Here is a 16,172-nt window from a genome sequence, read left to right as displayed (position 1 = left end):
AATAATGTGTTTAAAGAAAGGCATGATTATTGCTCTGATACTTCTCTATATTGAATGTGTTAAACAATAAAAATAAGAAATGTAAAAAAAAAAAAAATATGCATAATGCAGGATTTTAATTTTAAACAACCATCTACAACATGTTAGAATATAAAAACAAAGTGAACATTGGTTATGATCCACTGTTGATAAATTATGAAAATCTGTTACAATAAACAATAGACAATAAACTATGCATAAAAACTACTTTCCTGTTTAACACTGTAAAGCTACTTCGGCACAATCAGTATTGTATAAAGCGCTATATAAATAAAGGTGACTTGACTAAATGCACGGTATTCATTGATTTTGACTTTAAACGTTGCTTTTCAAGTTTATTAATAACATTAGACCATAATATGATTGCTCCTTTTAGCCCCAATTTTAATACCTTTAAAAAAGATAATTAGGACTTTTGTTATGCCATTAAAGATATTTAATAGTTTTTATACCCTTAAAGTATTTCTATATCTCATTAAGATGTTTAATTCATCATACAAAAGCAGACACATCTAATCGAAGAAATCAGATCTGACCATTATTTCTCGTGGTCAGCTTGCAGCTTTAACTTCTAGATGTGCATGATGACAAATATCTAAAAACCAAATGCATACCTTTGTCTCTCTTTTCCTTCGATAAAGAATCCAGCTTCCTCCTGAGTGACTTTTTCCGCTTCTGGCCATCTGGAAAAGACATTGCATGCAAAACATCAGAAACAGAGCAGAAAATAACTGCAAAACTTGAAGACAATCAAACCAGTGACACTTCAGGACGTCTCTTATTTGTTGAAATGCGAGAGTCTCTGTGTACCTTTGGGGATGGTGATCTGGCAACCCAAATCGAAGTCTTTCATCAGTCTGACCAGAGCGACTTCCTGCAGCCGGACTCTCTCCAGCTCCGACAGACTCTGAATGGAAACCGACTGCATGTGGAAATTATGACCGGCTGTTTTCTTACAGGTGAAATCTCCCTATGAAGGACGCAACACAGAAACACAGAAAGAGACATGCTTTAAGCCAGCAGCATCAACAAAATATTACAATATATACAAATATACACAGCTGGTGAAAAGTTTGGAATAATTAAGATTTTTTTATGTTTTATTAAATAAGTCTCTTCTGCTTACCAAGGCTGTATTTTTTAAAATCAAAAATACAATAAAAATGTGTAATATTATTTACATTTAAAATAGCTGTTTTCTATGTGAATATCTGTTCAAATGTAATTTATTTCTGTGATGCACAGCTGAATTATCAGCACTTTACTCCAGTCTTCAGTGTCACATGATCTTCAGAAATCATTCTAATATACTGATTTGCTCAAGAAACATTTCTGATTATTATCAATGTTGAAAACAGTTGTGCTGCACAATATTTTTGTGGAAACCGTGACACACTACAATTCAAAAGTCTGAAGAAAGTATGAATAAAAAAATACTTTTATCTAGCACTGATGCAATAAATTGATCAAAAGTGACAGTAAAGACATTTATAATGTTACAGAAGATTTCTATTTCAGATAAGTGCTGTTCTTTTGAACTTTCTATTCATCTGTGAATCCTGGAAAATAAAATGCATCACGGTTTCCACAAAAATATGAAGCAGCACAACTATTTTCCACATTGATAATAATCAGAAGTGTTTCTTGAGCAGCAAATCAGCATATTAGAATGATTTCTGAAGGATCATGTTCTTACTGCATTTTTTGATAAAAATAAATGCAGCCTTGGCAAGCAGAAGAGACTTCTTTCCAAAGAAATATGTAATCATTCCATGTATAAGTATGTTGAGAATGTTTCTCACTGGTGCATCTCCTTTAAGGATTGTAGATAGGTTTTTTATTTGGTAAACAAACATGGTTTCTGAAATCCTAGGCTTTTGTTTTCTACAGCAGCCTCTGAGCTCATGTCAGGTTTCTCAATGGAGAATGAATGGGAGTTCAGTTCCTGGAATCCTGCTCTTGTGCTCTGCTGGCTTTATATTGTGATGTTTGGACAGATACAGTAAATACACACACAGCGTCTCTATACTCCCTCAGAATAAGCCCAGGTCTCTGTGAACATGCAGTGACAAGCACTGGAGAATTCCTGCGCTGACGTTCTGGCAGACGTTTGCCGATCGCCCGGATCTCCTCGGACTTGAGAAATCGAACCCAGACTCTGGCAGACACTCGTGTTTTGTTAGTTTGCTTTTACTCCTCTTTGCCTTGTAGGGCTTTCTGGGAATGATCACTGAAGTAAATTTAGCCAGGAGTCTCAGACGGAGTTAGATCAGATGACACTTTAAGACAACAAATTAGTGTTTTTCACAAATCATTAACAACCAGTGTTGTGTAATAAAAACCATCTGGCAGGACTATACTGGCAGGTAATATCACCTCTGCTTATTAATATTAACCTCTTCATTATGAAAACATGCCTTGATTATTTTAACTATAATTTTTACTATATTTTATTACTTGCATATAATTTAAATTTACTATATTTTACTACTTGCAATTCAATTATAGCTATAATGACCATTTGAAATAATTAGTAATTATTTAAAAATAATGAAATATTTTAAAGTAATTATTATATACTTATAATTATTAAACAATTATTTAAATAAATAATTAAAATAACCATTATTAATACTAGCATTTTAATTATTATTTTAACTATAGTGTTTACTAGGTTTTACTACTTGCATTAAACATTTTAATTCAATCATAGTACTAATAATAAATAATAACAAAAATAATAAGCATTGTGTTAATAATTAGCAAGTTAGGATTTAACAGAACTAGCTAGTTAAATTTCCACTACTAAAAATATTTTAGTATTTACTCATTTAATTAGTTGAAATTACATGATAATGTTAAGTTAAATGTACGAGTTAGTTTAATTTCAATTGAGTTTTTTCAATTTAAGAGCAGCTAACAAAAATCTGCCAGTTCTGCTTACTTACAGCTTTGAATTTCTTACGGTTGACCTCAAATGTTTTTTAAGCTTTGCCAACTTAGTCAGGTTTACAGTGTACAGCATAGAATGAAATGTTCTCATTTCAAATAAAGTAAATTAGTCAATAGCATTAAATAAATGTGATTTAAAACATACTCCTGTGGATCATAGATAAGAGTAGAATTAACCAATGAATTCAATATTCCTAAATATAGATGTTTAAACATTTGCTGTTCATGTTTTAGATGTTGTCAGTACATTAATATCATATGCTTGCATGTCTATGCCAATAAAAATAAATGTACATGCAGAACGTGTGGCTTCCGGAACACACTCATATTTAGAAATCACACACACATTCTTTCTTTTTTCTTTTTTTATCTATATCGTCCAGCCCTAATGAGCGGTGAGGAAGGAAACGGACTGTGCAGGCAGATACTCACGACCTCTGATTAACCAGCCTCGACCAGATTATGCTTTCTTTGATCCATGTTGAAGTGGAAACTGTCATATGAGTCCAGATCCAAAGAGGCTTACAGTCCAACAACAATGACAAATACTGACCCATGTCTAGGGTCTTTCCAACAATTACAGGTGAACTTCATGACATTCATGGATGATCTATTCCTTTGAAAACATTAGTTATTCATGCAGCTATTTTCTTCCTGGAACGCATTTCTTTTGAAGAAGCTCTTTTCAATGCAACGGTTCATTATGACCAAGCACCAAAAATGAAAATCAAAACAAAACGGCAGTCCATACGACGTCTTAAGTCATGTGATTCTCTGTGTGGGAAACTGAATTTTGATCATTTTCTCTTCTACTGCAGCTCTCTACTTTTATCATAAAGTAAATACCTCCTATTATGGGTTATTGTGTAGCTTATGTGATGTGCGACCGCAGTTTTTTTTATTTCACTTTTCCGCTCTAGCCAATCTCATAAACTTGGATAACAGGACCACATGCATGCCTAACAGCACAAGTCAAACATTCACTGAGCATTTCCTTCCCAGCTGCAGAAGGTCAACACGCAATCCAAACACCAGCAGTTCCTCATCTGCTTGCATAATAACGCAGATGAAATCACACACTGATGTGCATGAGACATTAGCTGCATCCACTCAAAATGAGATCAATATAATAATCACATATTTTTGATCATTCTTTTTTTTTTTTCTACGGATACATGGTAAATTACCTAATGGAGTCCCTTAATGGTGATGGAAAAAAATGAGATGGGGGGATTAATTGCTTTTACTTTCTCTTGCAAAGGTAAGATATTTTCCATTCGCTCATAAAACACTTGTTTTCTCTCGCAAAAGTATTGCGTTCCCTCAAGAAACTTTGCATTTGCTTGCAAAACATTTGCGTTTTTTGCTAAGAAACATTGCATTTACTTGCAAAAAATTTGTGTTCGCTTTTGCAAAAGTACTGCGTTCCGCTAAGAAACTTTGCATGTGTTCCTGCAAAAGTGTTGCGTTTCCCCGAGAAACTTTGTGTTTGCTTGCAAAAAATTTGTGTTCTTTTGCAAAAGTATTGCATTTCGCTAATAAATTTCGCATTCCACTAATAAATTTTATGTTCCTTCTTGTAAAAGTATTGCGTTCCCATGAGAAACTCTGCATTGGTTTGCGAAACATTTGTGTGCTTTCACAAAAGTATTGCGTTCCCCCGAGAAACTTTGTGTTTGCTTGAAAATATTGAAAATTATTGCGTTCTGCAAAGGAACTTTGTTTTCGCTTTCACAAAAGTATTGTGTTGCACTAAGAAACTGTGTTCATTCTCGCAAAAGTATTGTGTCGCCATGAAAAACTAACTTTGCATTTGCTTGCGTAACAGTTGCATTTTTCGCAAAAGTATTGTGTTTTACTATAAAAAACGTTGTGTTCGCTCTCACTAAGAAAATCTCCGTTCCCTTGCAAAAGCATAGTTTTACCTCCTAACTCATATTTCCATCACAAAAGTTTTGCATGCGAACTGAAAGGTTTTGCTGATGAAAAGAGAGCAAATGCATTGAAATAATATTGATAACACTTTACTTAAAGCCTTTATGTATAATGCAGTATAAAAGTAGTTTTAATGAATTAATTATGCCTTGTAATGCACCTTATAACACTGTACAATCTCATGAATAATTGTAACCACAGTTTATGCATTAAAACACTTATCAATTCATTGTTACAATATGCATTATACATTCGGGTTATAATTATTTACCACATTTATAATGCATTATACATAAAGGCTTTAAGTAAAGTGTTACCAAAATTTTTCCTCCCATCTCATGTTTTTTATTTCTTTTTACTTTTTTTTAGCGTGACCATGTTGCACATTTGTTGAACACTTAATTTCAAATGCATGGCAAAAAAGCACTGCAGATATAGCCGCTTCCACGCTTTTGGAAAGACTTTCCATCAGATGTTGAATCATGGATGCAGGGATTCACTCCCGTTCACTCCCAAGAGCATCAGTGAGGTCTGGCACTGACGTCGGGTGATGATGGTGTCTAGCTCTGTGTTCAGATCTAGGTGATCAGATCTGTGTGCAACCCAGTCAAGTCCTTCCATACCAGACTCAACAAATCATTTCTATACGGGCCTCACATTGCGCAACCTATAAAGGTTGACTTTAAAACGACAAATATCTTGATGCCACGCCTGGATAGAACACAATGTTAAAGTAAATACAATAGATATTTAGAGCTGTTGCACCATTGTGGTCAAATCTGCACAGATAAACTTCATCTGACTCATGTTATATGAATGAAAAATGTCATCAGAACATTAAATTATGGCATTCTTTCTTAAGTACTACACTACACACCCCACTAACACCTGCACTTCATCATTCTCCAACATAAAATCTCTGCTCTTCCAGACAGCGGACGAGCTCTCCCACTGAAATCCAGAGAAATATCAGCGAACAAGATAACGCTTGTGCACAGATGTCGAATGAAATAAGGCTGGATTCACATAAGCTGCATTCCAACTCAAATGGTCCCTACATAGTGTGCAGTACAGTGTACGTAAATCTGTTCATTTGGAACACAGAAAGTTAAAAGGTTTTTATTTCAAATAAATTCTGTTCTTTTGAACTTTCAAATCATAAAAAAAAAAAATCCCGAGAAAAATTGCACATTTATTACATACACAAAAATATGAATTATGCAGCATAATAATCAGAAATGCTTCTTGAGCAGCAAATCAGCATATTAGAATGATTTCTGAATATGGATCCTGTGGCACTGAAGACTGGAGTAATGATGCTGAAAATTCAGCTTTGATCACAGAAATAAATTACATTTTGAAATATATTCACATAGAAAACTGCTATTTTAAATTGTAAAAAATATTTCACAATTTTTACTGTATTTTTGATCAAATAAGTGCAGCCTTGGTGCGCAGAAGAGACGTCTTTCAAAAACACAAAAACATTTCAAACTCTTAACGGCAGTAAATACATAATGCAGCATTTCTAGCATTTTATAATAAAATAGAAATATCAAGACAAGGCAAAGAACTGTACTGCAGTCATTAACATCCAAGGCATCAACAACACAAAATACAATAGCACAGGTAAGAACCATGAAAACAATGAGGAGGCTTATTTAGTAAATTATATTAAAAAAAATAATTTAAAAGATATTAAGAGAAAAGTGCAAACACTAGTCGCTTCATCCTTTGGTGCTGTAGTGCCACTCGACAACTGCACACTTACCAGAAATGAAAGCCTCGCTCATCAGCATAAAAGGTGAGCAACAGTTTCATCTGAACAGCTGTCTAACAAGAGATACTTGAGGATCATCAAATAAGCATCACATTTGTGTCTGATGGTAATTTCAGGCTCAGCTGCTCGCCACACGTCTATTCTCCACGACGATTTCACCAACGCGAGCGCATTAGTATTCTTAAGTATTCAATCATAACATGTGCTTCTAACATGCATACATTTATATCAACGTATGAACAGCTTCTAAATGCTTTTATGGATGTAAAAATTTACATACAAATGTTTACAAATCCTTCGAGGCTCTCAGAAATGCAATGAAAACTATGAATTTAATTTTTGAATAAATTAGATTAATTAAATGTTTAACAGCATTACATTTATTTAACACATTTAACATGTTGACTTTATAATGTTTTCACTCAGTTCTGTGTGATTTCTAAATACTGTCAACATGTACAGTTCTATCAGTTCTGTCAAAACATACAAAAAAATGTGCAACATTTATTTACAAATACAAAGGGCTGGACAATTAATTAAAAACAAAAACAAAAACATGATATGGCTTAGTGCAATTATCTGATTTATTAAGATTTATTGAAAGATTTATTATTATTATTTCATGCACATATTGATATTCAGTATATAATCACTATTTTTTAAATCAGATTTTAAATCACAATCTATCGGAAAAAATGTACAATTCGATTTGTCCCCAAATCACGCAGTCCTACAAATAGGCTATAAATGCTGATCTAAAAATACACCAACTGAAATGCAGACAGCCAAGACTTGAGAAAACTCAGTTTTCCTGTGGTTTTTCCTCATTCTGGATCAGTTTAGCCACTTTCGTTTTGATAGGAAATAAGAGCTTGGGGATTCAGGGGGTTCTTTGAAGAATTTCTTAAGGAAAACAAACAGTGCTGCTTTCTTACTTAATGCCGTCTTCACGCTACGCTTGTGCCAAAGCATCACTGGGGTCAGCTTCCCATTGGAAAGAAAAAAACCTCCTTAAAATCTCAGTTTCTTCTCAACAGCAGTGAGATGGAGCTCAAATGGAGACTTTTTCGCCTGGTTAATCTCATGTATTTTCACAGTTTCAGAAGAAATCTCAACAACCTTTCAAACTACTCAGATTTCCCAAGAAACCAAAGTCTGCAACCACAAAAATCGAGATCTCAACATTATTGCATGCCAATTGTTGACTCGTTTGTGTCTGATAGAAACAGAAACATTCTTGACTTTCCATCCCACCAATGGCTAGGAAACGTCAAATGAAATCTCTCACAGCTTCACAGCATTGTTATGTGATTTCATGCGAGAATGTCACTTTCAGTCCTCTAGGTGTGTCACTTCCTATGTGTCTTTTTCTTCGGAATGACAAAGTAAAACAAGTGGACACATGCTTTGTGAGGCACTATTGTTTGCTTTGGAATGAAAGGTACATTACGACAAGTGCTATACAAAAAAAAAAAAAAAGTAACATGTCATTGTCCATCCAGATTATACAGTACAACATTGAGAAATTAATTAAGAATTTCTTAAAAATTCCAAATAAATTCCTGCCAAGGAAATACCACCCAAACATTTTGGGTCAGTAATTTTTTTAAAAGTAAAAAATATACTAAAATTGTGAAATATTATTACAATTTAGAATAGTTGTTTTCTATGTGAATATCTGTTAAAATTTAATTTATTTCTGTGATGCGCAGCTGAATTTTCAGCATCATTACTCCAGTCTTCAGTGTCACATGATCTTCAGAAATCATTCTAATATGCAGATTTGCTGCTCAAGAAACATTTCTGATTATTATCAATGTTGAAAACAATTGTGCTGCCCAATATTTTTGTGGAAACTGTGATACATTTTATTTGTAAAGATTCACAGATGAACAGAAAGTTCAAAAGAACAGCATTTATTTGAATTGAAATCTTTTGTAACATTATAAATGTCTTTACTGTCACATTTAATGTGTCACTGCTGAATAAAAGTATTAATTTCTCTAAAAATCGTTTACAAAATGTAAAAACCTTGAAACTAAGACATTCTAATCTGTTCTTGCACATTTTATTTGTGTTGGACTAAAATGTTAAAATTTTTTGTAACTAAAATTCCACTTTCTGTCAATCAAATTCCAAGTTGAAAATCCAATGGGACTTGGTCAATTCACTTCAAATTCATACTCATGAACTGAAACGAGCCAATTTGTTCTCCAATTCGTCTGACTCTTTAATCAAACAATACTAACAAAAGCTACAAAGGTACGAAGAGTTCAACTGTTCACAGAAATCTCTTGAACAATCCTATTTAATTGCTTTGATGATGTAAGAGCATTAAATATCACTTTATCTCGTTCCCAGTGTCAAACCCCCAACTGGCACAAAGAAACAGGAAGTACCACATTTTGGGTTTCAACATCACTACATTAATCACTGAGTCAGTCAGGACGCACCCTCACAGAAGAACACATGAAAGTCATACAGTAGCTGCCTGACAACGGAAACACGTCTTCCTCTCGCTTATTTCAACTCTTTCCAACCAGACTCGAAATGAAGCTGGTGTTGGAAAAATTCAAGATTCAAACAAACTTCTTTTGTTGGCCGTACAGCATTGTTGAAGCTGTTAACAATGGATTTAACTGATACATGAAGCTGGAAAAACTCAGATAGCGTGTCATACAAACACAACAAAAATAAAAAAGTGAGTGATGCTTGTCTATGCAAAAGTTGTCGCAAAGATGCGATCATGTGCAACCACGAGCAGAAGTGAAACACAGAACATAAATTTGTGACTCATGCACTCATTATAGGAACAGTTGTCACCATCCATAGGCCTACTGACTAATGCATCTGATTCATCATTGCAAACGAGCAAAAACAGACACGACCTTTATGTGTTGTGTCGCTTTGATGCAACGTGCAGACCTAAATGGAATGCTGCAATCATCTATTTGCACGATTCATTTATTTGCGCAATCTTGATTTTTAAAAATTATTATTATTATTATAATGTGCGTGGCCATTATATGGACCATTTGGCTTAGGAAAAGTGTTGGATTTCTTATAAGAAAAAGAAATCCATTTTTCAAATCATACCTCTGTTTTTCTCAAACCATACAGGCATCTTTAGAGGACAAATTAAGCCACTTTTATGCATTAAAGACCCTCTAAAAGGAATTTGAGAAACATCTACTATAAAAAAAATGAAATACAATTAGTATGTATTTATTAATTTCATCAGAAAACTTGTCTATTTTTGAATGTCCGTCAATCAAGAAAAAAAAAAAAAAAAAAGGTGTATTTATGAAGTCTAGCAGCAGAGGAATCTCAATCAGACAAACTTTGACCCTGTAGGTAAAGCATTTTAATGGAATAGTTCACCTAAAAATAGAAAGAAACTGAAAATGTGCTCACCCTCAGGCCATCCAAGATGTAGATGAGTTTGTTTCTTCATCAGATTTGGAGAAATGTAGCATTGCATCAGTGTCTCAGCAATGGATGCTCTGCAGTGAATGGGTGCCGTCAGAATGAGAGTCCAAACAGCTGATAAAAACACCACAATAATCCACACCACTCCAGTCCATCAGTTAACATCTTGAGAAGACAAAAGCTGCGTGTTTGTAAGAAACAAATCCATCAAGACGTTTTTAACTTCAAACTGTTGCTTCATAAAAGTTCATAATCCATAATAACGCTTCCTCCACTGAAAAAGTCCATCTCCTGTTGTCTCTCACATCAAAATCCACCCACAAAGGCCTATTTGCTTAAAGCTGTTCTGGACTGTTCTGGCTTGATATGTGCTGATTTCTCTCCTGATTCAGACCAGAACACTTTTTCACTGGAGGAAGCGCTATTATGGATAATGGACTCTTATTTCAGCCAGAAGCAATGGTTTGAATTAAAAAAAAACAAAGTCTTAATGATGGATTTATTTCTTAAAACATGCACCTTTTGTCTTCAAGATGTTAACTGATGGACTGGAGTGGTGTGGATTATTGTGATGTTTTTATCAGCTGTTTGGACTCTCATTCTGACGGCACCCATTCACTGCAGAGCATCCATTGCTGAGACAGTGATTAAATGCTACATTTCTCCAAATCTGATGAAGAAACAAACTCATCCACATCTTGGATGGTCTGAGAGCGAGCACATTTTCATTTTTGGGTGAACTGTTCCTTTAACACAAGGTGTAAACAGGGCCACAAATCTGCAGTATGAACATGAACATGTGCTGCACATACGTGTGTGTGTGTGTGTGTGCAGCAATACACTGAGATGATTGGAATATAAAAAGGTTAAAGGTTATGCTGATACTGATGTTGCAATTGCTTTAATGTAGCTAGAAATTCAAGTTTAAAAAGGTCCAACCTCAGGACTAGCTTTTTCCACTCATCATTCTGGAAAATCAGATACATGACTTTGGGGATCGGAGATGTTTATCGCATGTTGCAACTGTACTTGTCTGGAGGAGATGCAATAATCTAAACCATCTTAGCGAAAACACTGAACCACTCACGGTCTCTTACGCTGGCTCTGCTCCAACTGAAAACAGCTTAAGGTGAGTCAGGCTTCATGAACATGCCCTACATTCACTGGTCTGTGAACGAACCACATATTCTGCAAAGATCTTGCTATCTACACTCAATAGTGTTGAATCACGGCAACCTGTCAAAACAAAAACACTCTGACTTCCATAGAATGATGCATTTCTGAGGGAAACGGGATATTCAAGGAGGAAAAATAGCAAAATAAAGCCAGGAACTTGTTGACTTCGAATATTGCCTAATTTTAGACATTCCCAAGAGACTCTCCATTGGCACTCAAAAGTGCATGTTCATTTTATCGGTGGTAAAGACCACTGCAAGCTTGAAGATTCACAAAACTGTTGAACATGAAAGAAGACCTTAAAAAGACCCCAAAGTGCTGTTGTACTCAGTTGACAGTCTCCAGTGGGAAGAACTATTTGCATGGGTAGCGCTGCCAAAGATCAGGTCATGCTGCTCTGCTGTGAGAAATAGAAGCTGAGGCAGACTTCATGTAAACCAGATGTCACTTCGCTGAAGAACTACGCTCCGCTCTTACACGGTTTCTTATAGCACATGCAGTACAAAGACTTACTGCAGACAAGCTTTTTGCGACACAAAGTATACGGGACTATAAAAGAACAATGTGGGCTTACTGACTAAAAAAAAGCTCATTCATTTTCAATGAATATGAGTGTTCTGTTATTCACCAAAATAGTGAAAGAACATGCCGTTTCCATTGATCTTTTCCTGTTTCGTTATTCTACAGAAACAGAAAATGCCCCCCAAAAAAATCTATTTATCAATAAAACATTTAACATAACAGCTCATATTTTAAGCCAAGTCTAAATTTAAGCACTGCACAAGAGCACAGATAAATGCAATTTGACCAAAAATGGGAATTTATTTAAAAGCAACCCAATAAAAGTTGAATGCGGCTGTATTTTAGGGAGATATATCAGAGCACTTTGCCTCGAGATCTAAACATTGTTAAGCTTGTTACTGAAACAGATTGTCTGAAACTGTCTGCAACAGGCAAAGAGGCCAAAGGGAAGCAAAAAAACACAAGTAATACTGTTGTGTCTTGCAAGTCTACTATTTTAAGATGTTTTTTGTCTGTGCACATGAGCCATTGTGGCTGCTTATAAATCAAAGCATATATTGCGATGCACATGAGATAAAATTTGAATTTACTGCCTACAGATTCCAGACTTAATTGCTTTTCAAATCCAATATTTAGGACTTACTGTCATTTTGCAATGTGGTTTCAAACCACCTACCAATCAAGACTGTAAAAAAGGTGGTTTAAAAAAAATGCATGCATTTGGTGTTGAATGTGGCAAAAACTAAAAGTCTGCCTTTTGCTGCCTGTCAGTTTCATTGGCCAAATAATAGAAAGAGCAGTGCTCTAAAAGACACAGCTGAACTGCTTTATAGGAGGAGCTTTATAAACTCCAGATTCCTGAGAGGTTAGGTAACTGTTACAAAGAGAGCTCCCCTTTGGGCTGGCCAACACAAACATCTACAAATTTGGTGTTTTGGTTTCTCAATATTGTAGTATGGCCACAGTTTGATAAAAAAAAAAGCATGCATTAATTATAAAGAGGTGTTTGTTGATTTGTCTCTAATCATAGATGCTTTAATATTGCAATTTCATTAGTTCACATTCCTTTGCAAAGCTACTTCAAAAAAACAAGCACTCTCACAACACCTTGGTATTTCCTGGCACTTCAGACATGTGTGAGATTAATGCCACTTTAATTTATCCTGCACATTTAACACATCTTGACAACAGGTTGCACTTCAGAAAGTCCCATTCACTGAATTGCACATTATTTTGTCATTAAAGCACGCAAATGCAAGATGACAATGACAATGACAACAATGCACATCCATTTGGGCCTGCTATTATCCTCATCCCATTGTGCACTTTACTGCATTGAATTATTGTCATTTTTCTATGTTTTCCAGTGGAATTTAGTGTGAAGTTCAATGGTTAGAGGATAATGCATTTATTAAAGTCAGGATCAGCAGCTAAACCACTGTATGAGTTCAATATCTTCAGTTGTCTTTAGGGTTAGTATTTTATATCTGTATTGGATTCTGCAGTGGAGGAAAGCGGACATTCCATGAAGACTTCCCTGCTGTCTGTTGCAGAAACCCTGAGGCTGGCAAGAGTCACGCTAAGTCATCTGTCTTCATCCTACCAGAGCTGTCTACTGCCTTCGACAAGCTGAACCACTAGATCCTCCTGTCCACACTCTCTGCGTGTCTGATCTTCAATCAACCAAACAGAGTCCATGTCGCAGCCTTCTTGGTCACACTCCACTGGTTATCTTCAGCCGACTGCATTAAATTCAAGGCTTTGACGTCAGGCTGTTACTGGAATGGCGCACTCCTACAGGTCTATATTTCTTCCCATCCTCTATATGGTCAGTAAGCCAGTGTCACTTGGTTCCATCAAAACAATGTACAAAGTCGCTTTCCAGAACCTTCACTGTCTATGTTGTTCTGTGGTGGATCAAACATCACACCTCCATTTGATTTGCTGAGATCGTCACAACCTTAAAAAAACTTTCTCTTAATTTTCCATAAATTGTTTTTGTTCTTGCTTTCCTCTATTCGTTCATTTTATTTCAGCTCTAGCTTCAATGCAAGCACACTTTTGAAACTTGGCATTGCAGTAGTGCAAGTAGTGCTGGCTCCTGCAGGATAAATTCATTGTGAAGTTCCTCGGGACAAAACACTTGTTAAATGACTAAACATCAATTTAGTCACTCCAACTATTTTTACTTAGAATTTACCGTACAGTGATCCAGAAATTACCATAAAGTGCCAATCTCAATGCTGAAACTTGGATGCATGCTTTGTCATGATTATGCATCTGATCATGTATGATATACTGCCAAGACTCAGTTAATGAAGATCCAATACTACTTAAGTTTAAAGATATAAAACAGCTGCTTGGTTAAAACTGCCCATATGCATTCTTTAAATTGTAATAAAATTACTGTGAAGATTACATTTGAGCTCATATTAATTACAAGACTATATTAAACATTTGCATACCTGGAAAACTAAATTTCACACCACATGGCAATTTAAAATGAACTACAACAGGCATACAGTTGATTAAAAGTCGTGAAAAACACTCTTCCTTTAGCAATACATATTTAATCAATCATGATGTTTATGTGCATTTATCAACAATGTGTGAAAAACTCATACTCGAGAAAAGACAGAACAACCTGGATGGCCTGACCAGACAAGCCTCGTGATTTATCATTTGCTTTGACATTTGCAAACTTCTTTTCAAACTCTGTTCAAGAGAGTGACGCCAAACAGCATCCATGTCAACAAAACATTAATTTTAGTTTGAAATCTTCAATGCAGACTGGATTTTTTATAATCTTACCTCAGATTTACAGATATTGTGCGAAACAGCATCCGACTGAGGCAACTTTCTTTGAAGCCACTTTCTCGGTGAGAAGATGTTGCTAGAACCAGAGAGGTGTAGAGATAAATCCCTGGACGCGCTGCGTTTGCCGCTTCTGTAGTCAAAGTGAAGACTGGAGATCGACGAAGCGTCAGAAGATGTGGACAAACTCGACGTAGAAAGACGCGGTTTGAGTCTGGGGTCCACAGCGAGGCTTTCTGAAGCGCTTTGGCTGTTAGTAAATCCAGCTGTGGAGCTCGAGCTCCAGCAGGATGGCCGATGACCGCTGGCGTCTCCAGGCGTCGCGCAGTTTCTGATCAGCGCAGAATCCAAGCTGCGAGTCTGGTGCAGTTTCCTCTTTGCGAGGGTTTTAGAGCCCGATGAGGAACATGAGAAGACGCTGTTTAGCAAGCCTTGCGCGGACATCCCTGCGATATGATACACAGACTGACGCCCCAAACACAAACCCCATGTGAACGCGACTGACTGAACAGCTGCTGATGCTTGTCTTTCAATGAAGACAGCGATAATGTATTTTAAAAACAAATTACATTATCTTATCCATCTCTGCTGTATTTGTCAGCGGGGACGTTTCCACTATTCAAGCCAAAAAAGCGCGTCAGTAAAGTTTCTCAACTACATCTCTGTGAACGATCCCACCCTCTTCCTCCGCCCTGCCTCAGTGTGTCTGAGAAACCGAGGCGAACCTTGACACTTCTCTTTGATTGACGTTTTAGTTATAGGTTTTAATTACATAATGACTTTCAGTGGAATCTAAAAGAATAATAAAATTGCCTTTTGGCGCGTCTCGCCCAGTTTGCCCAAATAGGCCTATTCTATATATAACAAATATGTTTGTAAAATATGTGTAGTAGCCTATTTAAATATATATAATATATATATATTTAAGTTTTGTTTTATTAGTTAATAATTATCTTAATTTAAATTAAGTGCCGTTTCTATGCAACGCCATTTCTGACTAAATTACGCGCACCGACTCCTACTTCGTCCCAAATGACACACTATACACTTAAACACAGGGGTTAAATTGGGATTTGTTATGTGTGGGGGGCTATAGTATCGGGTTTACACACATATGTGTGTGTGTGTGTGTGTATGTTTTTTTTTTTTCAAATATGATTTATTCAGAAGCAATATTCTCATCAGTTTTCTATCAGCTGTGAATTATAAATCTGCGTGTTTTTTGCATTTAATCCAAGGGCATTTTTTAAACCTTTATAGAGAGCATTTTCCCACTAATCTCATTAATACTGTAATTCAAATTCTTACATTTGATCTATAAATTCAATTATAATGTGATTATTTTTTTATACGTTATCAAATTAAATAATTTACACTGAAAAATACAACTGCATTAAATAATATTATTATTAAATGATTTTTTTTATTTTCTTTTTTTTTTGAATACACAAACAAGTAAGGATGGTGGAAATGATACTTTTCAACGAAATTAAAACGCCAGTAGTGAGCTTTTAATGAATGAGTC

At 35.5% G+C, this 16,172-nt stretch overlaps 1 protein-coding gene across 3 annotated transcripts in view; it reads right to left on the bottom strand.

Moving 5' to 3' along the window:
- The window catches only part of LOC131547581 (rho GTPase-activating protein 6), a 36,338-nt gene extending 21,005 nt beyond the window's left edge, over window positions 1–15,333 (bottom strand). Inside the window, exons 1-3 of one of the 3 annotated variants that reach the window (XM_058788252.1) lie at window positions 14,645–15,333; window positions 850–1,009; window positions 654–722 (exon numbers count right to left, since the gene is read on the bottom strand). In XM_058788252.1, the coding sequence (XP_058644235.1) occupies window positions 654–722; window positions 850–1,009; window positions 14,645–15,091 (676 nt within the window). In that variant the 5' untranslated portion in view covers window positions 15,092–15,333. Of the gene's footprint in view, window positions 1–653; window positions 723–849; window positions 1,010–1,841; window positions 1,985–3,423; window positions 3,514–14,644 lie in introns of those variants that run through there. The other 2 variants (XM_058788254.1, XM_058788253.1) reach the window with 2 other exon arrangements.
- Between the last annotated feature and the right edge of the window lie 839 nt (window positions 15,334–16,172).

The sequence above is a fragment of the Onychostoma macrolepis genome, chromosome 09, assembly GCF_012432095.1.
Source record: "Onychostoma macrolepis isolate SWU-2019 chromosome 09, ASM1243209v1, whole genome shotgun sequence".
Classification (NCBI taxonomy): domain Eukaryota; kingdom Metazoa; phylum Chordata; class Actinopteri; order Cypriniformes; family Cyprinidae; genus Onychostoma; species Onychostoma macrolepis.
Note: the sequence above shows the minus strand (reverse complement) of the source record. Positions and strands in the feature narration are given on the sequence as shown.